Here is a 27,089-nt window from a genome sequence, read left to right as displayed (position 1 = left end):
CTTTTTTATGGATTGGGCATAGCACACTTAAATTCCAATCGTTGGGCATGCTTTCATCCGACCATATTTTGCAAAGAAGCTGATGCATGCTCCTTATCAGTTTTTCGCCGCCGTGTTTGAATAGCTCGGCCGGCAATCCGTCGGCCCCTGCCGCTTTATTGTTCTTCAGCCGGGCAAATGCTATTCGAACTTCTCCATGGCCGGGTAATGGAACGTCTGCTCCATCGTTATCGATTAGGAAATCGGGTTCGCCTTCTCCTGGTGTTATGTGTTCACTGCCATTCAGCAGGCTGGAGAAGTGTTCCCTCCATAGTCTAAGTATGCTCTGGGCATCGGTTGCTAGATCACCTTTGGGGGTTCTACAGGAGTATGCTCCGGTCTTGAAACCTATCAAAAGGGGGGTCTCTCATCCGAGGCTGTGTTTGCTTTTTCATTGGGGGTGTTTTTTTACGTGGCGGGTCGCAAACCCAGCGCACAACCCTAAGTAGGGGATATTTCGCCTTCTCACTTTAGCTCGCCTTCAAACGGATGTTCTTAAGCTACCCAGAGGATACTTGGTCTAAGACCGGAAGTCGTGAGCTGCTTGAGTCATATGTAAAAGAATCGTTTCTGGCCACTCCCAAGTGAATAGCGATCAGAGAACTTTCCTCACTTGCGTGAACTTCTACACATGACTCCATCCTCTTTTTATCACTATTTTTATTTAATTAATATTTGCTTTCAGAGTAAATTCTATTTGTATTTAATATATGTATTTTATTTTTTCAGATAATATTAATCTTTTCTTTCAGATATTATTATCATCGTTCTTTTTCTTTTAGATATTATAAATTCAATGTAATTATTATTTATTTTCAGGTATTAATAACATTTATTTTGTTTCAATCTTTTTTCAGATATTTGTCTTTTATAATCTTTTTTCAGATGAAATTATTTTTTGAAATTAAATATATTTTTATTTACACAATGTTAGTGTTAAGATATTTAATTACAATAAATTAAAATTTTATGTAAATATGTATTAAAAATAATAAAATTAATAATTTAAAAATTAAATCTTTTTTTTGAAATTTTAAGAAATTCTTAAAGTAGGAATCAAAAAATGCAATCCTGCATCAGCTGTTTAAAATATAAGCCCCTGATTAGGGATATTAGAGCAGATATACTTTTTTATATGACACTGCTGAATGAGCGCAACAGAGATGCATGATCACATGTATACGTACGTGTGAGGGGAAAATTGGGTAGAATCTTCACGCGGCAAACCATATGTTTCCACTTTACTACCTACTGATTATCTGGTTTTTTACCCGCTCATGGTTGGCAGGGAAGTGTCTTACAGACTGTGGGAACGGAAAACAGCTAAGTGATACAAAACATACCTGTAATAAAACCATTTCGGTAGTTTGTTATTTAGTTCGTAAAGGGAACTAAATAAAACAGGAGCTTTCGCTCTTTACATAAAAAAACCAAAGTTTTTTCCCTTTTTTTAATTTTTTTTATTTTTATTTTATATGCAAAACTGCCACAGGCACAGCTGTTTTCGCAGCTGTATGTATTTCGGCTGGCGTATATACAAAGAAAATATATATGTGTACGTTAACGCTGTGTTTATTAGCCAAGCCAATTATTCTCAATCATGTTAGGTTTTTTTTCATTAGATACAGATATGTTTAGTTAATATAATGTAACCATCGACTGCACTCGTTAAATCCAAATTTTCATTAAGAGAAGAACAAAGCTTAATTTAGTGATGATGACCAAAAGTTATTATAAGAGGAAGTAATGCACCACATATTAATATTATCATTTCACTTAAAAGAAGACCTTTCGAAAACCGTACATTGGTAGAATGTATATCACCTTGAGATTCAATCCCACTTACTGTACTGTTCAGTTGACGATAATCATAATGGCCATGTGAATGCGAATGAGAGACATGAGTTAGTTCTGGTAGAACATGCACTGTTGCTACATAAAGAAATGTTCCTGCTGAGAAAAGCATAGCTATTCCAGTCGCATTTAAGGAATTGAGGGTCTCCTTTTGTTCCTGTCCTATTCCAAAAAAAGTCAAAAGAGTTAATAGTGGAGCCGAACAAGAAAAAATTAACAAGTGCTTGCGTATTTCTTGATGTTCAATTTTTTCATGTAAAAGAAAACTAACGAGCCCAAAGGCAGCTGGAGCTTTATGCAACATGATTGCTAAAAATACAATAATTTCAACGTCTTGGTGAGTGGTCGTTGCTGCAGCTCCAAGAGCTACTCCATCAGCTGAAAATGAAAAATATGTCATTCAAAATACCTGTAAAATTTTCATACATACCAGCGGCATGAACAACCAAGCCTAATGTTGCTGTTATGTTTTTGTCTTTTGAACTGTTTACGCTTTTATGTTGCGAAATGTGGTCCACAAGCAGCATAAATACAAACCCCAATACAAGCGATACACCAATAGTGCGGGAGAAGTCAGGTCCTCTCATGTGGTCAACATTAAAAGTCTCTGTTGTTGCAGAAAATAGAGATTTTTCAACTTTACGTCCTGATATCGTAGCAATTTCTGGCAAATTGGGTTTTAAGGTATCCATATATAATGAGCGTATTCCTTCCGGAATGATAACGGTTAATGCCGTACCTACCAATAAGCCTGCGCCCAAAACTGTAACAAACTTTAGTTTTTCCTGAAAGTAGTTAAATATGTATGTATTTTATTTCGTGTTTTTAGTACATATACAATTTGAAAATTCAGGCATCGCTAATATCAAAAGTTTTATGTGATTAGATCACATATAATTTATTAAGTAATCTAGACCATCATCAGTGCAGTTGGGGATTTATAAAACAGCTGTCCAAAACAGCATTAAAAAAATCACATCGTTTAATATTTATTAAAAGAGAACATTGTAATGTCTTATTTTGTTATAAAAGTTTTCTGGTTTGAAATATTTTTTCATTTAGTGTTAATAATGCACGCATTTTTTATTTAGGAAGCTGACTTGCAAATGAATTCTAATTCATTACTTTTCATTCATTTGGTTGTTAACTATATTTCTCTTTGATGTGTCTAATAATGTCGGAGGATGGAGTCATGTGCAGAAGTTCACGCAAGTGAGGAAAGTTCTCTGATCGCCATTCACTTGGGAGTGGCCAGAAACGATTCTTTTGCATATGACTCAAGCAGCTCACGACTTCCAGTCTTTGACCAAGTATCCTCTGGGTAGCCTAAGAACATCCGTTTGAAGGCGAGCTAACGTGAGAAGGCGAAACATCCCCTGCATAGGGTTGTGCGCTGGGTTTGGGACCCGCCACGTAAAAAAACACCCCCAATGAAAAGGAACAACAAGCCTCGGATGAGTGACCCCCCTTTTGATGACAACCATGGCAAACGAAATAAGGACTGCGAATTGAGGGCATGCACCTGGAATGTCCGGTCCCTTAATTGGGAAGGTGCCGCTGCCCAGCTGGTTGATGTCCTCGTGAAAATAAAGGCTGACATCACCGCCGTCCAAGAAATGCGATGGACGGGACAAGGACAGAGACAAGTAGGTCCTTGTGACATTTACTACAGTGGCCATATAAAGGAGCGCAAGTTTGGTGTTGGATTCGTGGTGGGAGAGAGACTCCGTCGCCGAGAACTATCATTCACTCCGGAGAATGAACATCTAGGCACAATCCACACCAAAGCGAGGTTCTTCAACATATCGCTGATTTGCGCCTACGCCCCACGAAAGAGAAGGACGATGTGACCAAAGATGCCTTTTATGAGTGCTTGGAGCGCACTTATGAGAGATGCCCCCGCCACGATGTCAAAATTGTGCTTGGCGACTTTAACGCCAGGGTGGACAAAGAAGATATCTTTGGCACTACGGTCGGTAAATTCAGCCTTCCACGAGGAAACATCCCCAAATGGGTTGAGGCTGATCGACTTCGCCGGGGCCCGAAATATGGTCATCTGTAGTACTAGATTCCAGCATAAGAAGATACATCAAGCTACCTGGCTGTCTCCGGATCGAAAAACCACCAACCAGATCGATCATGTTGTGATAGACGGAAGACACGTCTCCAGTGTTTTAGATGTGCGTGCGCGCCGAGGTCCTAACATCGACTCGGACCACTATATTGTTGCAGCCAAAATTCGCACCCGCCTCTGTGCAGCAAAAAACGTACGCCAACAAACACAAGGAAGGTTCGACGTCGAGAAGCTGCAATCACAACAGACAGCCGAACGTTTTTCTACTCGGCTTGTACTCCTGCTCTCTGAGAGCACTCATCAACAATTCGGTATAAGGGAACTGTGGGACGGCATTTCAAACTCCTTACGTACAGCTGCAATCGAAACCATTGGTTTTCGGAAAGTGCAAAAGAACAGCTGGTACGACGAGGAGTGCCGTGTCGCAGCGGAGAGAAAACAGGCTGCCTACCTCGCAACGTTACGATCGACCACAACACGTGCGGGATGGGATAGATACCGAGAGTTGAAGAGGGAAGCGAGACGCATTTGCAGACAGAAGAAGAAAGAGGCCGAAATGCGTGAGTACGAACAGCTCGATAAGCTGGCCGACAGGGGTAATGCTCGAAAATTCTACGAAAAGATGCGGCGGCTTACAGAAGGATTCAAGACCGGAGCATACTCTTGTAGAACCCCCAAAGGTGATCTAGTTACCGATGCCCAGAGCATACTTAAATTATGGAGGGAACACTTCTCCAGCCTGCTGAATGGCAGTGAAAGCACAACACCGGGAGAAGGCGAACCCGATTCCCCAATCGATGACGATGGAGCAGACGTTCCATTACCCGACCATGAAGAAGTTCGAATAGCAATCACCCGCCTGAAGAACAACAAAGCGGCAGGGGCCGATGGGTTGCCGGCCGAGCTATTCAAACACGGCGGCGAAGAACCATAAAAAAGGAGACCCCACAATCTGCGCCAACTACCGTGGGATTAGCCTCCTCAACATCGCATATAAGGTTCTATCGAGTGTATTGTGTGAAAGATTAAAGCCCATAGTCAACGAACTTTTTGGACCTTATCAGTGTGGCTTTAGACCTGGTAAATCAACAACCGACCAGATATTCACCATGCGCCAAATCTTGGAAAAGACCCGTGAAAGGAGAATCGACACACAACACCTCTTCGTCGATTTCAAAGCTGCTTTCGACAGCACGAAAAGGAGCTGCCTTTATGCCGCGATGTCTGAATTTGGTATCCCCGCAAAACTAATACGGCTGTGTAAACTGACGTTGAGCAATACCAAAAGCTCCGTCAGGATCGGGAAGGACCTCTCCGAGCCGTTCGATACCAAACGAGGTTTCAGACAAGGCGACTCTCTATCGTGCGACTTTTTCAATCTGCTGCTGGAGAAAATAGTTCGAGCTGCAGAACTTAATCGAGCAGGTACAATCTTCTATAAAAGTGTACAGCTGCTGGCGTATGCCGATGATATTGATATCATCGGCCTCAATACCCGCGCCGTTAGTTCTGCTTTCTCCAGACTGAATAAGGAAGCAAAACAAATGGGTCTGGCAGTGAACGAGGGCAAGACGAAATATCTCCTGTCATCAAACAAACAGTCGTCGCACTCTCGTCTTGGCACTCACGTCACTGTTGACAGTCATAACTTTGAAGTTGTAGATAATTTCGTCTATCTTGGAACCAGCGTAAACACCACCAACAATGTCAGCCTAGAAATCCAACGCAGGATAACTCTTGCCAACAGGTGCTACTTCGGACTGAGTAGGCAATTGAGAAGCAAAGTCCTCTCTCGACAGACAAAAACCAAACTCTATAAGTCACTCATAATTCCCGTCCTGCTATATGGTGCAGAGGCTTGGACGATGTCAACAGCGGATGAGTCGACGTTGCGAGTTTTCGAGAGAAAAATTCTGCGAAAGATTTATGGTCCTTTGCGCGTTGGCCACGGCGAATATGGCATTCGATGGAACGATGAGCTGTACGAGATATACGACGACATTGACATAGTTCAGCGAATTAAAAGACAGCGGCTACGCTGGCTAGGTCATGTTGTCCGGGTGGATGAAAATACTCCAGCTCTGAAAGTATTCGACGCAGTACCCGCCGGGGGAAGCAGAGGAAGAGGAAAACCTCCACTCCGTTGGAAGGACCAAGTGGAGAAGGACCTAGCTTTGCTTGGAATATCCAATTGGCCCCACGTAGCGAAAAGAAGAAACGACTGGCGCGCGGTTGTTAACTCGGCTATAATCGCGTAAGCGGTGTCTACGCCAATTAAGAAGAAGAAGTAAATATGTTTTTAATTGTTCGTGTTGATCTCCGCTTTCGTACAGCGATAGTCGGTTGTTTACTCTCTTTGAATGCACACATACAGAGGAGCACGCAAATCGCAAGTAGATTTTTTTCGGTTATGTTTTATGTCGTAGTCAAATTGACGAAGGATGACGTTTACGTAACTTTCAGGTTTTTGTGGTATTATTTTCTTGATCGATTAGGGGTTTATTTCGTTTGCCATGACTACTAAGCTACCGTTAAATGATGAGGAAATCGAGAAGTTTCTCTCCTTAGTCGATGACGATGAGTTGGAAATCGAAGCTAGTGAACTAAGTATTGACACGGAATTGGATCAAGACTAATGCACTCAAAATACAAGCTTGTCAGGTGAAGAAAGTAGTGTGGATCAATGCGATTACGCTCATAATTCAAGCTGTTCAGATCAAGAAAAAGAGGTGGATGAAGACGACGTTTCCCTTAATATTTTAAAATCAAATTCTAATATTATATCATGCTCTAAAGTAATACTGCGTGGAAAAAACGGCCATAAATGGTCATCGGTAAAAGGTAAAACACATCGATATAGTTTGAACTTCATGCATCAAAATCGAGGTCCAGCGGGTGAATGCAAAAACATAACTGACCCACTAGAATGTTTCCAAATGTTTATCACAAAGGATATTATTAGCGAAATCGTGCAGTGGACAAACCAAGAAATAATTCAACGGCAATTAACCGTGATTGGAGATACAGATATGACACAAAGACGGATCACTTCTGAAATGGAAATAAACGCCCTTTTAGGAGTACTAGTAATTACGGCTGTTAGAAAGGATCAGCATTTATCTGCTGATGAATTATTCGATCGGTCATACAGTGGAACCCACCACAAAAGCAAGATTCAAGTTCCTAATGGCTTGCTTACGGTTCGACGATAAGTCTGTACGCATTCAACTAGTAAAGGACAAATTCGCTCCTATAAGGAAAATATGGGAAATGTTTGTCCAAAAGTGCAGGGAAAATTATAATCATGGTCCATACCTAACAATTGATGAGCAGCTACTGGCATTTAGAGGTAAATGCCGTTTCCATATGTACATACCAAATAAGCCAGCCAAATATGGCATTAAAATTATAATGATGTGTGATAGTGGAACTTATTACATGGTAAATGCAATGCCGTATTTAGGTAAAGGCTCCAATACCACGAAACTGCATCTTGGAAAGTTCTACGTTAAAGAGCTAACAAAATCAGTACATGGCTCGAATAGAAGTATTACGATGGACAACTGGTTTACATCCATACATTCGGCTCAGTCGTTGGGAAATCACCCGTACAATTTAACAATAGTTGGCACACTTCTGAATTAAAACACAAAAAGGGACGTAAATGCGGAACGTCAATGTTTTGATACGACAAAAATTTAACTCTATTATCCTATAAACCAAAACCTAGCAAAATAGTATATCTTCTGTCATCTTGCAATGAAATAGGTACTATTAACCCCGTTTCAAATAAGCCAACCATGATTGAGTTTTACAACGGAACCAAAGGGAGAGTAGACACCCTGGATCAGATGTGCAGCGCAATGAGTTGTTCAAGAAAAACGAACAGGTGGCCATTGCGCCAATTTTTCGGTATGCTGAACATTTCCTTTATAAATTCGTATGTTATTTACACACACAGTTCAAAGTGGGCAACCGCCGTGTAAACACGTCCCGTGACCTTTTCACGCGTTCTTTTCCTCTTTGCGATCGACTACGATAGTCTAGCTGTTTCATTTACCGCTGCTCTTTAAAGTTGTAGTTGTTAATTCATTAGTGGAAACATAAAAAAAAAAAACTCAGTGTAAACATAAAAAAAAAAAACTCAGTGCCGTAGTTATCATTCGACACCATGAACGGGGCTGACCCCCCCGAAAGCAATAGGTTTCGGTTACTCGATCCCGATTTGCAACGTCCCAACAAACGACCAAAATTCAGTGACTTTGTACCACTTCCTGTGCCAAAACAAAATGACGACCATATCCCTCGGTTCTTAGTGGCAAGTGCCATCGGTCCTATTGCAGATGACAAAATCCGTCCATTATCATCATATAATGTCTTTCAAATCGAAAGGGGTTTAAAACACATTTGCGGCGATAACACCGTTGTAACGGAACTAAGATCCGGTGACCTCCTCCTAAAAGTCGAAAATGCGAAATCGGCCGAAAAGTATATTAAAGCAACTCACATAGGCATTATACCTGTAAAAATTACCTCTCACAAAGGTCTTAACACCACGCAAGGCAGAATATTTTCCAGAAACCTAATCAATCTCTCCGAAGAAGACTTAGTAGAAGGGCTAGGAAACCAAAAAGTAATCGAAGTCAAAAAAATCATGCGAAAAGAGGGTGACGTACTAATCTCTACCGGTGCTGCAATTGTGACATTCGACCTAATCCGTAGACCAGAAATCCTTAAATTAGGATGGGAAAGGGTTCGTGTGCAAGAATTTATCCCAAATCCGATGCGGTGCAAATGCTGTCAAAGACTCGGTCATACCAAAAATAGATGTCGAAATATTGAGCTATGTAGCCAGTGTGCAACCTCTCCGCCACATAATCCATGCCCAAGAACATTCTGCATAAACTGCCAAATTGAAACCCATCCATCCAATGACCCTGGCTGTCCCACTTTCCTTAAATACAAGTCAGTAAATAAAATAAAAATAGAGCGCCGATGCACAATTAGAGATGCATGGAAAATTTTCAACAGCGACCCCAACACACATCAAATGCAACCCCCTCTAAAAAAAATAAGGGCGCCGTCCTTCGCACAAATTGTAAAAAACACCAGCAGTATAACGACCGAACCAACAACTGTAAACACAGCACACGACTTGCAAACAACTCCAGCAAACAAACCCCATGTAAAAACTACAAACAATAACCCACAAGCAAATAACGGAGCATCCAAGAAAACATGTCATACTAAATCAATCACACAAACAACTTCAACTATATCCAAACCTCAGCAGAAATACAGCACATCAACATCCCCAGTAAGACAACAAACAGCAATCAACGTCAGCACACCAGAAATAGCAACTACAAGTAGAAATGCAGAAAAAAATTCCAGCCCACCCACCCCTACATACCCCAGCCCAATTATCAGTGATACCGAGATGTCACCTTTCAGCCAATTACACGCAAAATTCCCCGATCTTAACGTCCTCATAACACCAAATACATATAAAACAACATTACCGTCACACAAGTCAACCAACATAGATAAGTCGTAAATATAAATATCCTTATACTAACCCTTTAATTCATATACTAACACAGATATTATATAACAAATGTTATCATTATTACAGTGGAACATAAACGGGTATCACAATAACTACATTGAACTTGAAATCCTAATAAAGATGTATAAACCCTCCATTATACTCCTAAACGAAACTCACCTTGCCCACAATTCCTCTGCCCCCACCCCCAAATCCTACGTAGGGCACTTCCACAACCTACCTCACATAATCTCAAACAAACAAGGAATAGCTATTCTGGTTAAGAGAAACCTTCCCCACCAGCCCCTTCCTACCCAATCCAATATATCCTCACTATCCATAGAACTTCAAACCCCCATCAGGATCACCATAACTTGCGCCTACTCCCCGCCAAGTCAATTAATAACAACAGCTGACTTTTACAATCTTTTCCCCTCCCTTCCCCAACCCTTCATCCTTGCAGGCGACTTTAACGCTTGGAGTCCGCTCTGGGGATCTGCCTCCTATAATCAGAGAGGACATTCTATAGAAAATGCCATCCTCACCTCCAACTGCATCGTACTAAACGACGGCTCCCCCACCCACTTCTCTACCCACTCAACCTTTACCCATATTGACCTTACGCTTTCCTCTCCCTCCCTTTCCAACAACTCATCATGGCACCTTATAGATGACCTTCACGGCAGCGATCACTTCCCGATCCTCATCAAAATTCTCACATCCCGACCCACCATTCCCTTCTCTCCCATGATCAAATTTAAAACAGATAGAGCGGATTGGAATAAATTCGAAAGCGCATGCGAGTTCTATTCCAAATCCTTCCCAACATCCTCCAACATCAACCAAGAAACCTCCAATATCCATAAAGCAATCCGCTGTGCATCCAACGTCTCTATCCCTCTTTCCTCAACCAAACCAGTAAAGCCAGCCCCCCTATGGTGGAACAACGAAATTGCGGCCCTTAGGCAAGCCAAACAACAAGCCTGGCACAACTTCAAACGCAACCGGTCCACCACAACTCTCATTCAATTCAAAAAGCTGAACGCGCAATTTCGCCGGAAAATCAAAGATGCTAAGCTCGACTGTTTTCAAAAATTCACTAGCAGCATCAGTGCGTCATCCGACCCTAAAAAAATCTGGGCTGACATAAAAACACTCACCGGTTTACCCTCTAATCCCCAAATCTACTCCCTTAACACCTCTCATGGCAATCTTCTATATCCCCAGGATATAGCTCAAGAATTCGCCAGTCACTTCTCCAACGCCTCGTCAGACCAAACCTTCCCCCCCGAATTTATCGCCTCTAAACGCTCACAAATCCTCCAACACCGTATCACACCAACCACTCTCTCTCATTCAGCCAAACTTTTAGAAGCCGACATATCTCTTTACGAACTCCAACTCGCCCTGTCCGCAGTAAAAGGCCAGACACCCGGCATCGACAAAATATCTTATCCCATAATTAAGCATCTCCCCAGATTACTCCTTCACCATCTCATTAAGCATTACAACAATATCCTCAACACAGGTCACTACCCACACGCGTGGAAAACCAGCGCTATAATACCCCTCTTAAAACCTGGCAAATCCCCTTGCGAAGTTAACAGCTATCGACCAATTTCCCTTCTTCCCTGTCTAGGTAAACTAATGGAGAAGATAATTGCTACCAGACTAACCTGGTACGCCCACTCAAACCAACTTATCCACCACAACCAAGTAGCCTTCAAGAAGGGACAAGGCACCACAGATGCCCTACTACACCTTGATCATTTCATCTCAAACGCGCTCTCCAGCAAAAACCATGTTTCCCTCCTTTCCCTCGACTTTCAAAAAGCATTTGATCGGATTGGAACTCCGGTAGTACTAAGACAACTCGACAAATGGAAGATCGGCCCCAAAATGTACAATTTTATAAAATCATTTCTCTCAAACCGAAAACTAAGTGTACTTATATCCAACACCCGCTCTTCCATTTTTCCACTCGATAATGGCACCCCGCAGGGCTCCCCCTTATCAGTCATCTTGTTCATTATAGCCTTCAATGAAATTAGCGACATCTTAAACAAGTTCCCAAACATCGAACACCAAATATACGCAGACGACGTTTTGTTGTTTTCCAAATCCAATGATCAAACAGAAGTCATGAGGACCTTTTCCAAAATCCTACGCCTATTATCCACATGGTCCCTCTCCTCAGGCCCCTCAATTTGTCCCAATAAAACCAAAATGCTCCATATATGCAAAAAACGATCCTGCAATTCTCCTTCATTTACCTTCAATTGTGTAAATATTGTATGTACAGATAATCTTAAGTTTCTCGGTATTGTATTCGATCCCAAATATTCCTTTCAACAGCACTGTAAATATGTTAAGGAAAGACTTTATGTTAAGTTAAACATTATTAAGTATTTATCAAGCAAACGCTCGCTAATTAGTTCGGCTCTGTTGATTAACGTGACAAACGCTCTCATCTTATCAACCATCAACTACGGCATAGAAATCTATGGATTACACGCTAAACAAAATTTAAAGATGATCGCTGCTCCCTACCACGCCGCAGTGCGAAGATCCATACGCGCATTTCCAACGTCACCCATAAAAAACATTCTGGCCGAATCGGGTTTGCCGGCTCTTCACGACAACATGGAAGACAAAATATTCAGGCTCTATTCAAAGCTCACTCTGAGCCCCAATCCTCTTATCCACAAAGACTTCCAATCTGCCGCTTCACGGGTATCCACTCCTAAACAACCCTCTTCAATACACACCTGCTTCTTACTCGCGAATCAGGTTGAACTGCCGATCAAGCTGCACATTCCGCGGTACACTCATCACCCCCCCTGGGCGGCCAGCAAAACATCCTTCATTAATGACCTAGCCTCCTTGCGGAAAGATAGCACACCAAACACCGTTTATAAAGCCAAGTTTTCCGAAACAATCGCACATTATAAATCCAACGGCTGGCAATTGATTTCCACGGATGGATCGAAGGCCTCACACACCTCCTATGCTGTGGTAAAGGAAAATCGAGAAGTTGTCGCGTACGGCCTCCTTTTTTCATTCTGCTCTATTTTCACCGCCGAAGCAACCGCTATATTCCACGCTGTTCAATACTCTGCCAAAAACAAGGGTAAACATATAATATGCACCGATAGTATGTCATGTTTCCAAGCTATACAAAACAACAACAAATCAGGCAGCATCATCAAAAATATAAAAAACATACTTATTTCCCTTCCGCGCAAGATCAAAATCATGTGGATACCTGGACACTCCGACATAAAGGGCAACACACTTGCAGATACCATCGCCAAAGATATTTCCATCACACCAACAATCACATCCGAAGTCATTCTACCTAGCGACATATACCGACTAATTCATAGTCAGAGGCAAACAAAGTTATTACGTGAATGGGCGGATTATAATCACCATTATTCGGACATTAACCCCAACCGAACAAAACCCGTATACACAACATCGATACCTACCAACCACATCACCCCCTACACACGTCTCCGAATTGGGCACACCATAATTACCAACACGCACTTATTACAGGGCATTAGATCCAACACCTGCCCCTTCTGTCAAGCAACAGTCAGCGTGCAACACCTACTGGCATCCTGCCCAGAACTTGCCTCTCAAAGACTTCATCATTTCGACAACAAGGACCCTCTCCTATTGTTAATGGACGCCACAGAAGAAAATATCAGCAAAATTCACAAATTTCTAAAGGACACAGACCTACTCCGTCGTATCTGACCCAACCAGCCGGCCGAAAGCCTCTGCTGCTAGCGCTGCGTTTGCCTTAGTTTACACAATAATTAATTATTATGTAAGCTTTGTATAAAATAAAGTAAAATTTACACACACAATATGTTTTAAGTTGGACAAAAGCCTTTAAAACGGGTAGATTTTATGAAAAAGCTTTTTACTAGTCTTATAGATAGTCACTTAGATAACAGACTTAATATGCCAACAATTACCACTACGGTAAGAAATGACATAATAAATTTACGACCTGACCATCCTAAAAATGGATCAGAAAATATGATACGGGCATCAGAAGCTAAGAAACGGAAGATTTGTGCCATGTGTCCTTCTTCCAAACGAAGAATGACGAAGGTGGTATGCGCAAAGTGCCATAAACACCTATGTGGAGAGCATAAAGTTGATGTTTGTGCCTCCTGTCTTATCTGAGGTTTGAACTTAAAAGCTAATTTTTCTATTTAAGTTTAATTATTTAGTTTTAAGAAACTCAAAGACTTGTATCAGAATTCCTGCCACAAATTGTGATTTTTTACTTTTAAAAGGTAATGCCTTAAAGTTGAAGCCAATTGATAGAAGATTGTGAATTATTAATTTTAAGTTAAAATATAAGTTTTCCTTTTTATTTTTGACTTGTATTTATTAATAATGAAATAAATAAATAAAAAAAAAAATAAAACGCGTTCATTATTTCGACTCACACCCTACTGAAAATGGATTTGAAATAAGTCGTCGTCATATTGACGAAAGATGACGTTAATGTACAAAACCTGGACGGTCAGGGTTAAGAAAATAAATATACTTAAAAATTACTTTGCACATTCACACTTTCAAGAGATTTGTGTGTTTACATTTATGACAAATAGTAGTGTTGTCATATTTTGAGTCCTAAAAAATAATCAAAAATTTTCTGTTTCATATTTAGAGATATAAGGGTTGTTTCCAAGCTCTAAAGAAATGTAAAAACATCATCTGAAAAAACGCTAAAAAACGGTCAAAAAAATTTCCTGCGGTAAATCGGTTCCCTGAGCTTCCATATACCTAATACGATTTTCAAAGTTCCAAGTGACTTTATGCTGGATATATCGGCCAATATTTGAGTTATCTCCATAAAAGTTTCAGAACGTATTTTACACAAAACATTATATCATTGTGCCAAAAATGGATACAATTAGGCGAAAACTTCACCTAGCTCCCATATGACCATTACCAGGATTTTTGAACATCCGGCTGATTTTGTATAATAAAAAATTATTTTGGTTTTTCTAACAAATCTAATGCCGAATATACTTATACAGGTAGGTCAGTGTATAAGATATATATAGTATATGTATACTTGTATTACATTTCCATTTACTTATTTATTTCAAGCATAAAGGAATCCACGTAAGGAAGTGGAAATCCTACAAAAGGGTTTGAGAAAAAAGTGATTATTTGATTTTCTATAATATAAAACGAAGTCATGCAAGGTGTAAGATAGATTCATGTGGGTAGGTTGTGCTAGCAAACGAAAAGCAAGTGTGTGCGCAAAGCATAAAAGTTAAAATTTAATTCTAACATTCAAAATTACCGTATCCTTTAAGATCACGAGTTGAGAAAACCAGCGTGTGAATTGCTTGCGGAATTAAAAAATAAAACTAAAGAAAATTATGTATTTCCTGCGGTAAATTTTTTTGTGCTAATATGCAGCTTTAAAGAAATTTAGTACTAATTTTTAATAAATTTTTTCAATAAAATGCGAATACGGCAACGCAGGTGTTATTTTATTTATTTTATAATACCCTGCATAGGGTTGTGCGCTGGGTTTGAGACCCGCCACGTAAAAAACACTCCCAATGAAAAACCACAAACAACCTCGAATGAGAGACCCCCCTTTTTGATGACGACCATGGCAAACGAATTAAGGACTATGATTTGAGGGCATGCACCTGGAATGTCCGGTCCCTTAATTGGGAAGGTGCCGCTGCCCAGCTGGTAGATGTCCTCGTTAGAGTGGAGGCTGACACCACCGCCGTCCAAGAAATGCGATGGACGGGACAAGGACAGAGACGAGTAGGTCCTTGTGGCATTTACTACAGTGGCCATATAAAGGAGCGCAAGTTTGGTGTGGGATTTATGGTGGGAGAGAGATTCCGTCACCGAGTATTATCATTCAATCCGGTGAATGAACGTCTAGCCACAATCCGCATCAAAGCGAGGTTCTTCAACATATCGCTGATTTGCGCCCCTGCCCCGACGGAAGAGAAGGACGATGTGACCAAAGACGCCTTTTATGAGTGTTTGGAGCGCACTTATGAGAGATGCTCCCGCCACGATGTCAAAATCGTGCTTGGCGACTTCAACGCCAGGGTGGGCAAAGGAGGTATCTTTGGCACTACGGTCGGTAAATTCAGCCTCCACGAGTAAACATCCCCAAATGGGTTGAGGCTGATCGACTTCGCCGGGACCTGAAATATGGTTATCTGTAGTTCTAGATTCCAGCATAAGAAGATTCACCAAGCTACGTGGCTGTCTCCGGATCGAAAACCACCAACAAGATCGATCATGTTGTGATAGACGGAAGACACGTCTCCAGAGTTTTAGATGTGCATGCGCTCCGAGGTCCTAACATCGACTCGGACCACTATATTGTTGCAGCCAAGATTCGCACCTGCCTCTGTGCAGCAAAAAACGCACGCCAACAAACACAAGGAAGGTTCGACGTCGAGAAGCTGCAATCACAACAGTCAGCCGAACGATTTTCTACTCGGCTTGCACTCCTGCTCTCTGAGAGCACTCGTCAACAACTCGGTATAAGGGAACTGTGGGACGGCATTTCAAACTCCTTACGTACAGCTGCAACCGAAACCATTGGTTTTCGGAAAGTGCAAAAGAACAGCTGGTACGACGAGGAGTGCCGTGCCGCAGCGGAGAGAAAACAGGCTGACTACTTCGCAACGTTACGATCGACCACAACACATGGGATGGATACCGAGAGTTGAAGAAAGAAGCGAGACGCATTTGTAGACAGAAAAAGAAAGAGGCCGAAATGCGTGAGTACGAAGAGCTTGATAAGCTGGCCGACAGGGGTAATGCTCGAAAATTCTACGAAAAGATGCGGCGGCTTACAGAAAGTTTCAAGACCGGAGCATACTCCTATAAAATCCCCAAAGGTAATCTAGCCACCGATGCCCAGAGCATACTTAAATTATGGAGGGAACATTTCTCAAGCCTGCTAAAAGGCAGTCAACACACAACACCAGGAGAAGACGAATCCGATACCCTAATCGATGACCATGGAGCAGACGTTTCATTGCCCGACCACGAAGAATAGCAATTCGAATAGCAATTGCTCGCCTGAAGAACAACAAAGCGGCAGGCGCCGACGGATTGCCGGCCGAGCTATTCAAACACGGGGAGCGAAGAACTGATAAGGGGTATGCATCAGCTTCTTTGTAAAATATGGTCGGATGAAAGCATGCCCAACGATTGGAATTTAAGTGTGCTATGCCCAATCCATAAAAAAGGAGACCCCACAATCTGCGCCAACTCCTCAACATCGCGCCCAAGGTTCTATCAAGCGTATTGTGTGAAAGATTAAAGCCCACCGTCAACAAACTGATTGGACCTTATCAGTGTAGCTTTAGACCTGGAAAATCAACAACCGACCAGATATTCACCATGCGCCAAATTTTGGAAAAGACCCGTGAAAGGAGAATCGACACGCACCACCTATTCGTCGATTTCAAAGCTGCTTTCGACAGCACAAAAAGGAGTTGCCTCTATGCCGCGATGTCTGAATTTGGTATTACTGCAAAACTAATACGGCTGTGTAAACTGACGTTGAGCAATACTAACAGCTCCGTCAGGATTGGGAAGGACCTCTCCGAGCCGTTCGATACCAAACGAAGTTTCAGCCTAGGCGACTCCCTATCGTGCGACTTCTTCAACCTGCTGCTGGAGAAAATTATTCGAGCTGCAGAACTTAATCGAGCAGGTACAATCTTTTATAAGAGTGTACAGCTGCTGGCGTACACTCTCGATATCAATATCATCGGCCACAACACCCGCGCCATTAGTTCTGCTTTCTCCAGACTGAACGAGGAAGCAACGCAAATGGGTCTGGCAGTGAACGAGGGCAAGACGAAATTTTTCCTGTCATCAAACAAACAGTCGTCGCTCTCGTGACTTGGCTCTCACGTCACTGTTGACAGTCATAACTTTGAAGTTGTAGATAATTTCGTCTATTTAGGAACCAGCATTAACCCCACCAAAAATGTCAGCCTGGAAATCCAACGCAGGATTACTCTTGCCAACAGGTGCTACTTTGGACTGAGTTGAACAAAAGCCAAACTCTATAAGTCGCTCATAATTCCCGTTGTTGTTGTTGTTTAAACGGATATGCTAATCCCCGTTAGGATGGTAAGGGTTATCTGTGTTGTCGTCGAGGTCATCTAACGGTAGGCCCAGGAAACGCGCTGTTTCCACGGGGTCGGACCAAAGGGAGGAAGGTGTTAGATGGGTTGGGTTTGTGGGGCATGCAAAGAGGTGGCCAGTGTCATGCGGAGACTCGTTGCACGCAGGACATATATTGGATATGTCGGGGTCGATTCTGGATAAGTAGGAGTTTAACCTGCTACAGTACCCAGAACGAAGTTGCGCTAGGGTCACTCGCGTTTCTCGAGGCAACTGGAGCTCTTCATCTGCAATAGGTGGTGCTTTGACTCCAAGAACGCCATTCACGTGAAGGGAGTCGGTGAAGGTGTTAATGGCTCCACTGTGAATGGCGGTCAGTACCTGTCTGAAGTCTGTAGCGTCCGAAGTTCGGTCGGCGTACTGTACGATGTCGTCGACGTAGTCGAGGAATGACCTCTTGATGCTCCTAGGAGGCGGCTCCGCTCCAAGCAGATGGCTGCAAGGGTGATTCCTACGGAAACATCCCAGCAGGAACTGCCTGGAGAGGAGTTCATTATGCTCCTTTACAGGAAGCATGCGCGTCTCACTATGGAGGTGTTCGATGGGAGACATCAAGAGACATCCCGTCGTAGTCCGGAGTGCTGTGTTCTGGCAGGTCTGTAGTTTCCTCATCTGCGTGCCACTGCATCCAGGCGACCATATCGGTGCTGCGTAGTTGAGGACCGGCCGGCCGATTGCCTTGTAAGTTGCCAGCAACGTTTCTTTGTCTTTTCCCCATGTGCTGCCGGCTAGTGACTTGAGGATCTTGTTGCGGCTCTGTACTTTGGCGATAATCGCGGTCGTATGGGGAGAGAAGGAGCATAGACTATCAAGGGTTACACCTAAAATTTTAGGGTTATTGACAGTCGGAATTTTGACGCCATCGACTGCAATATCAAGCTCAAGTCTATACTCCTTCGTCCAGTTTGTGAATATGGTCGCTGTGGATTTGGTGGGGGAAAGTTGGAGATTCCGTGCAGTGAGGAAACGAGAAAGGTCGGAGAGGTAGCTGTTCACTTTCGAACACATGCCATCGATTCCATTGCCCGACGTCAATATCGTGCAGTCATAAGCGTACGAGGTTATGGAAACCCCCTCTGGTGGTTGTGGGAGTTTCGAGATATAGAAGTTAAACAGTAGTGGGGAGAGGACACCACCCTGCGGAACCCCCTGTTTAATTCTTCTCAGTTTAGATGTTTCGCCTCGAAATAGTACGGATGACTGACGACCACTCAGGTAGTTCATGGTACACCTCTTTAACCCTGGAGGAAGCGTTGTTTTTTCTATGTCCTGCAGTAGCGTTGTGTGATTGACTGTGTCAAAGGCTTTTGACAAGTCCAACGCTACGAGGATCGTTCTCTCACAGGGTGGCTTCTGGTTGAGGCCACGGACTATCTGGGTGTTTATGACGCTAAGTGCTGTGGTGGTGCTGTGCACTTTTCGGAATCCATGCTGGTGGCTGGCTAGGCTCAGGTGGTGAGTGAAAGTCGGGAGTAGCAGAGCCTCAAGTGTCTTCACTACTGGGGAGAGGAGAGTTATCGGGCGATAAGATTCCCCTTTGTTGGCGGGTTTCCCAGGTTTCAGTAGTGGCACCACTCTTCCGATTTTCCACACATCGGGTATTTGAAGAGTGGTTAGTGACAAGTTGAGGACTCTGGTGAGATAACCTACTCCCGTCGAGCCTAGATGCTTTAGCATTAGCATGTTGATTCCATCAGGGCCAATGGATTTGGATGATTTAGCTTTTTTGATGACACTCTGAACCTCCTCATCGATGAAAGTAAGTGGCGCGCAGTTGTTTGGCATTTTGCGCAGCCGTCGGTTAACACATCTCTTAGCTTTGTCTACCGAAGGGTGCAGTGTAAACTGCCGGCTAAAATAGCTCGCGCACTTCTTCGGGTCCGAAGAGGCATGACCATTGAATTGAACTTCAACTCGGTCGTCGTGTCTCTTCGGATTAGACAAAGCTTTGACAGTAGCCCAAAGCTTACTCACACCGGTGGAGAGGTTGCAGGACTTCAGGTGCTCTATCCATTTCGTCTGCTTATGTTGATTTACCATTCGCCGAATCTCCAAATTGAGATCCCTTATTCGGGGATCCCCGGGATCGGCATGGCGTAAGGTGTCGCGCTCATTAGCTAAGACAGCTGCTTCGGCTGGGAAATTGGGGCGGATTTCCGCTATTCTTTCAGCCGGGATGAAGCGAGCAGTAGCTGCTGCGATCACCTTGCGGAATTGACGTTCGCCAACGCATACGTCCGTAGGAATGGGTAGAGCGTTGAAGGTGCTCTCAGTGAATTCTGTGAAGTCGACCCAATTAGCTTTTTTGAAGTTAATGAAGGTACGGTTGTCCACAGAAACGAAATCGGGAGGCTTCTCGATCGAGATAATTATGGGCAGATGGTCTGATGCAAGGGTTAGCATAGGTCGCCAGGTTATGCTGTTTATCAGGCCACCGCTAGCAATGGTAATATCCGGCGAGCTATTACAGGTGCCCATAACTCTGGTGGGGGCTTCGTCACTCATTGTGCAGAATGTCGAATCGTCAATCTGTTCCGCCAACTCCATTCCCCTACGATCGTTTGACAGGCAGGAATGCCAAAGATCGTGGTGCGCGTTAAAGTCGCCTAGTACCAAACGGTTTTCACCACGAAGTAGCGCGCCTATATTCGGGTGATATCCTGTAGGGCAACATGTAACTGGGGGAATGTATATATTAAATATTTCGAGCTCGATATCGCCTGACCGGATAGCTATGCCCTGACATTCTAGGGTAGTATCCCTGGGGTCGATGTCTTCATCGATTTGACGATACTGCACGGTGTTGTGCAATATGAAGGCTAGGCCACCACCATTATCTCGCTCGCGATCTTTACGAATGATGTTGAAACCTGCACAACTCAGAAGGTCTGAGCGGCTGTTGAGCTTGGTTTCTTGGACCGCAGCTATCGATATACGTTCCCGATTCATGAGTGCAACTATCTCCTCGATCTTGCTCTGGAGTCCGTTGCAGTTGAATTGAAGTAGTCTCGTTTGTCGCGGGTGTCCGTGAATGATCCTGGGGGTGAGGGAGTGACGTGTTGGTGGTGGTTGTTGCAGCTGCAGAACCCGCGGGGGCGGTTGTCGCACTGGGGTGTTGGTTGGCGACGCCACTGTTGTGAGTTGCGGGGGCAGACTCCTGCAGCATGGGGCAACGTAGGTGACACTCCACTCACGTGTGGTGCGCAGGCCGGAACACGTCGGGAAGTGGCACCAGCCAGTGCAGGAATTGCACTTAACTGATGCGACGTTCCGACGTATGACGGTCTGACACACGGAACAGACTGTGCGAGGAACCAAGAGTTGCTGATTGGTTCTCGCACGAGGATTGGAGCGGGATGAAGGTTGGGGGGGGGGACAAGTCAGAGTGGGAGCTGTGTTGCCTGTTTGAGCTCCTGACCGTAGAGGTCCTTTGTTGGCCACTCTGATTGAATGGCGGCGCGGCGCGCGAAAAGTGTGCAGGTTGCACAGCCGTAGAGGCTTGTATCGCAGTATTGCGCAGACAACATGGGGCCACGTAACGCGTGGTCCACTCCCTGTGGGTCTTAAGGCCTGAGCAGGTCTTAAGATGGCTCCATCCATTGCATGTATTGCACCTGACCGAGGTGGAGCTTGGATGGAGCCTTTTAGCGCAGACGCAGCAGAAAAAATCCTCCGGGCCCGGGTTGGACTCAATGCCAGCACGAGTCAGGAGGATACGGAGCAACCCTGCTGCAAGGCGTTGCTCTAAAACTTTATTAACAATGTTTGTGAGAAATTTCGTGGAAAAGTATCAAATAGTTTTTAAAGGGTGGCTGTGGCCTTAGAGACCTTTTTTTTGGAAATAAAGAGGTATATAACCCCTTAAATTTAAAAAAGTGCGTGGTGATGTTCTTGTCACGGTCCTTGAGTCGTCGTCCAGCTGTTTACCGTATCACTGATCATCAGCTAGAAGAACTCACAGTAGTAAAAGATCTTGGTGACATGATTGACAATGCACTAAATTTCGCCGGGCACATCGACAAAATTACATCATAGGCATACGGGACACTTGGGTTCATATTCAGATGTGGGGTTGACAAAATTACATCACAGGCATACGGGACACTTGGGTTCATATTCAGATGTGGGGTTGACTTCAGGAATGCTGATACGTTCGTAAGACTGTACTCGACCTTGGTGCGTCCGATGTTGGAGTATTGTTAATTGGTTTGGTCTCCTCATACCGACTGTCACATTGACAAAGTGGAGAGAGTGCAGAAGAAACTCTGTGAATATGTCGCGTACTTCCTGGGACGTAAAGGATGGGTCGGAGGCTCAGAGGAGGTTCGTGGTCAATTTGGGATTTGTGACCTGATGAGTCGGAGACAAATATCATATCTCTTGTTTGCTTTTAAATCACTAAATGGATTAACCGGCTCTCCGGAAATTTTGGAACAATTCGCCCTTGTAGGTCGTATGCCTGGGTTGAGGTCGCGCAGACTGTTAAAAGCAGTCAACTCTTCGAAGAACTACGTGCGGGGTGTCCGAGGAGCAGGGTTGTAAACTTAGTCAATAGATATTATCAAGCTATTAATATGTTTGGTTGTACGTATGCGAGCTACGTCTCAAGGGTTAAGGGTTAATAATAAATCATTAATGTGTGATTTATGATCAAACCTAGTCAAAATATACTCTCCTGATGTTAATACGTTAGTATGTGTGGTTGTACTTGTGAGAGTTAGGTTACATGAACTTAAAGTTTATTGGAATTTTAGTAATGATCTAGTAATGATACACCAGGGCCCTATTCCACAAAACAACTTATCAACTTTTCACTTTGCACTTGTCAATTGTTATTGTACTGCAAAGTGAAAAGCGTTTCTGTTCCACAATATTCTTTGCGAATCTCACTTTGCATTGAGCATATTTTGGCAAAGATTTTACGCTCTTTCCGCTCAGTGCAAAGTCTTTGCGCTTTATTGGCAAAGTCTTTGCACTCTCTTGCAAAGTGAGTGTGCAAAGTGTTCCACAAAGCGTTTTATCAACTTTGCATTTCTGTCTCATCACTTTTCACTTTGCATTTAGGCTGTTCACGGTAAGGTGGTTATCGGGTTATGTGGTTATTAAATTAAGAATAACCTCTATGCTTCGTGAGCACCCTATGTTGTATGGTTATTTGCTTATTTTTACACAAACAGCTGTTCATTGTTTTTCACTTTAGTGAAGGTATGTGCTTATTAAATAATCCGAATTTTAAGGGTTCAAAAATTCTTTGTATAAAATTTACAGATATCTTGCATAATTTGCTGATTGTAAACAAAAAACAGCTGTTAATAGCAGATTTTCCAATAAGAAAATCTAAATGGAAATGCCATTCGCTTAGTTTTATTTATTTTTTGTGCTGCCATTTAGTAAAATTTCAACGACTTTCTAACACTGGAAATAAGCAAACAACCACATAATCTATAAACAAGGGTTTTGTCATACCGCATTTTGTTGTTGTTTACTTAATCACATAACCCGATAACCACCTTATCGTGAACAGCCTAATTATTGCTTTATATGTGTTGTTAAAATGAGCCGCAAAATACAAATTGAAAAAAAACTTGCTGTTTTAAATGTAATAAAAGAAAAAAAAGCATTTTATTTGCTAGTTTTAAAAACAACAGAGTAAGTATTTTTTAAATAAATAATTGTAAATTTCAAGCATATTTAAGTATATATTTCTTTGTGAAGGTTAGCAAATTAGATAAACAGGCAGCATGGGAGGATGTGTTAAAAAAAGCCCAATCCCTACAACTGGCGTCAGCACAAAAAACATGGACCTATGCAAGGGACAGTTTGTTTGGGCTCTGGAAGAGCCGGACAATGGTAAGTACAACAATTTATTGCCTACACATATCAAATAACTATATTTGCATCATTTGTTGTTGTTGGAATTATTATATTGTGCATTGCTAATAACTAACAAGCATGTTGTTGACAACAACAAAACAAAACGTCATCATAGACATTGTTGTTGTGAGTTAACAGTGCACTCAATCAACAACTCTTGGTGATAACAACCGGTTTAACCAAAATATTACTAATTGCTATGTGTACTAGAGTGGGTCAATTTTTTTTTTCGACGAAGCGGTTATCAAAATCGCAAGCTACGATGAGTTCTAAGAAAATTTGCCCAAGAAACCATGGCTTTAAAATTAAAATCGAGCTTCCGGTTTTTAACGAGAAACTTTTTGTATTTTTGTAAATTTAATTTTCTTAATTTGCAGAGTAAAAGGGATAACGCCCGAAATACTGGATCCGGAGGTGGGAAGGACAAAGTAATGGATGAAGCTGACTTGGCCATCCTCGATATTCTGGAATCAGACTCAGCTGTGGTAGATGGTTTGAATTTGCCAGAAAGTTATGGCAACTCAGAAAATCTACCGTCAGCTGAGAATGATTCCAGAATATCTATTTCAGAAGAAACTATTGCCAATCCACCTCTAAACCCAAGAAAGAGGAAGCGCTCTACCAAGTTTCCAAGTGAAACTTTGGATAGAGAGAAAAAATGCCGGCTGGAGCTCCTTGAGGTTGAGGTTTACTACCGGAAACTTCAATGCCTAAAACTGGAGAGGGAGCTCCTACTTCCACCCTCTGCTATCACGCTGGGAATTGCAACGGCAGAAACAGAAAATATATCGCGTGTGTTATTTGAGGAGGTTTGATTACCAAAGGCCAATTTTTCATTTGTGTATATTTAATTTCTAAACATTTTATTTTGAAATAATTTGTGATAAAAACAAAAAAACTCTGAAATTAATAAAATTATGTATAAATACAAAAATACTTCCTTTATTATTTATTCTCTGAGACCTTAATCTTAAACCCAATAAGATACAACGCTTTTGCAGTGGAAAAAAAGTCATGACCAAAACACCACTTTTATTTTAAAACAATACTATAATAGTTGGCATTAGGTAAAGTATTGTAGCAGGGAAGTAACCCTTTCCATTCCACTCTCTTGATCTATATTATTAAGGGCATCATTTTCTTCTTCAGCATTTTCATCCAATTCCTCGCTTTCATTGTCAGTGTCTTCAGTGGGCTGCATATTTTCACTACTTCTTCCGATGCTACAGGCAATATTGTGTAAGATGGCACAAACTATGACTGTCTTTCCTGCAAACTCAGGCCTCAGTCGCAAATAATTTAGACACGGGAATCTTTCTTTAAGAATGCCAAAACTATTTTCAATTATGCGGCGTGTTTTTTTGTGGCAACGATTGAAAACTTCTTCAGCAGGATTATTGGGATTTCGGCGTAATGGTGGGATCAACCAGTTTTTCAATCCATAACCACTATCACCCAAAACAGCAGCATCCGGAAATGGTCTCCATCCATTGTCAAATTTTTTACTTACAGCCGAATTCCGTAGGACCCTTGAGTCATGAACGCTGCCCGGCCAACTTGCATTTACACTGTAAAATGTGTAGTCTGGCCCACATATCATCATCACATTCAATGAGTGGTTTCCATGCCGGTCAACATATCCTTCCTCGTGTAATGGAGGCGCATCAATTTTAATGATTGTGCCATCAACGCAACCACACACAGAAGAGAATCCACCCATCAGAAAAAACTTTTCAGCAATACCACTGACATCATCGGGCCATCGCACTGTTTTTTGAAATAAAACGTCTATTATAATGTCGACAACTCTATGGATGGTTCTGCAAACTGTGGATTTTGCAACACCATGCAAGGCTGCAACTCCATGGTACTGGCAACCATTTCCGAGCCAATGCAGGCACAGTAGCAGTTGATTTTCAGCCGACAAAGCATGACTGCGCTGTGTATTGTGCTCTAATTTTTGTCCATTATACATTATTTACATACATTTTGTACATTATTTAAAAGAAAATCCACCTGGATTCGATTTAAACGGAAGCACTCTTTAAAATTGAAATTTTGTAGTCCCGAAAAATTAAGTCGGTCTCTATAATTTCTAGCTTTAACCGCGTCTTCACTATTGTCGAACAAAAACTCACGTCTTAACATTTTGAAAGCTTGACTAGTTATGATAATATGAATTTGCAAAGCGATCATTTACCTAGCAAATTTTTGACAAACTTATCAAATTTTGCTTTGCAAAAATAGAGTTTACAGTTTTTGTGGAACGGAACAGCATAATTATATGCAAAGTCTTTGCGAATTACACTTTTCAATATAAGCTTTGCACTTTGCAAAAGAGAACGTACGTGGAACAGAAATTGCAAAGAGAACATAAAAATTGCAAAGACTTTGCAAATTACACTTATCAATTTCCACTTATCACTTATCAAATTTCATAGTTCTGTGGAACAGAAAGCTTTGCAAATTGACGAAAAATTTGCAAAGTACACAGTTCCAAAACTGACTCGAATCCATCCTGGACGTGTATGCGCTGTAACACACTTAGCCGATTCTTTTGCATTCCGACCGTAACCGACGAAAAACATTGTAGGCGTAACATGCGCATCCTTTTTCTGCTTTATTTTCTTCATCAGCTCCCTAGAAAACCAAGATGGATAATTGCTTTTCCTGTTAGTATGGACAGGAACAAATTGCACAATTCCATCGTTAATTCTCTCGTATAGCCAGTTTACCTTGTTATCCAGTGATACTAACTTAAATAGTTCAATCCAGTTACTCTTCAAAAGGAAGTAATTCAATCCCATGCATTCCGCCTTCTTGAATGCATAAGTCGGTGCTACGTTTATTTTTCTTCTTCTTCTTTACCGGCGTAGACACCGCTTACGCGATTATAGCCGAGTCAACAACAGCGCGCCAGTCGTTTCTTCTATTCGCTACGTGGCGCCAATTGGATATTCCAAGCGAAGCCAGGTCCTTCTCCACTTGGTCCTTCCAACGGAGTGGAGGTCTTCCTCTTCCTCTGCTTCCCGCGGCGGGTACTGCGTCGAATATTTTCAGAGCCGGAGTGTTTTCATCCATCCGGACAACATGACCTAGCCAGCGTAGCCGCTGTCTTTTAATTCGCTGAACTATGTCAATCTATGTATATCTCGTACAGCTCATCGTTCCATCGAATGCGATATTCGCCGTAGCCAACGCGCAAAGGACCATAAATCTTTCGCAGAACCTTTCTCTCGAAAACTCGTAACGTCGACTCATCAGTTGTTGTCATCGACAACGCTCTGCACCGTAGAGCTGACCAGGAATAATGAGTGACTTGTAAAGTTTGGCTTTTGTTCGTCGAGAGAGGACATTACTACTCAATGGCCTACTCAGTCCAAAGTAGCAGTGTACGCTAGCAGCTGTACACTCTTATAAAAGATTGTATCTGCTCGATTAAGTTCTGCAGCTCGAATAATTTTCTCCAGCAGC

The 27,089-nt window shown here is 42.4% G+C and overlaps 1 protein-coding gene across 3 annotated transcripts in view; it reads right to left on the bottom strand.

Moving 5' to 3' along the window:
• Positions 1–1,475: 1,475 nt before the first annotated feature.
• Positions 1,476–27,089, bottom strand: part of LOC105221846 (zinc transporter ZIP9-A) — a 32,448-nt gene continuing 6,834 nt past the window's right edge. Inside the window, exons 2-4 of one of the 3 annotated variants that reach the window (XM_049460731.1) lie at positions 2,633–2,678; positions 2,324–2,557; positions 1,476–2,271 (exon numbers count right to left, since the gene is read on the bottom strand). In XM_049460731.1, coding sequence (XP_049316688.1) covers positions 1,748–2,271; positions 2,324–2,557; positions 2,633–2,678 — 804 coding nt within the window. In that variant the 3' untranslated portion in view covers positions 1,476–1,747. Of the gene's footprint in view, positions 2,272–2,323; positions 2,679–27,089 lie in introns of all 3 variants that reach the window. The other 2 variants (XM_049460730.1, XM_049460729.1) reach the window with 2 other exon arrangements.

The sequence above is a fragment of the Bactrocera dorsalis genome, chromosome 6 (genome assembly GCF_023373825.1).
Source record: "Bactrocera dorsalis isolate Fly_Bdor chromosome 6, ASM2337382v1, whole genome shotgun sequence".
NCBI classification, from domain to species: domain Eukaryota; kingdom Metazoa; phylum Arthropoda; class Insecta; order Diptera; family Tephritidae; genus Bactrocera; species Bactrocera dorsalis.
The sequence above is the reverse complement of the archived record's forward strand: the minus strand, read 5'-3'. Positions and strand labels throughout refer to the sequence as shown.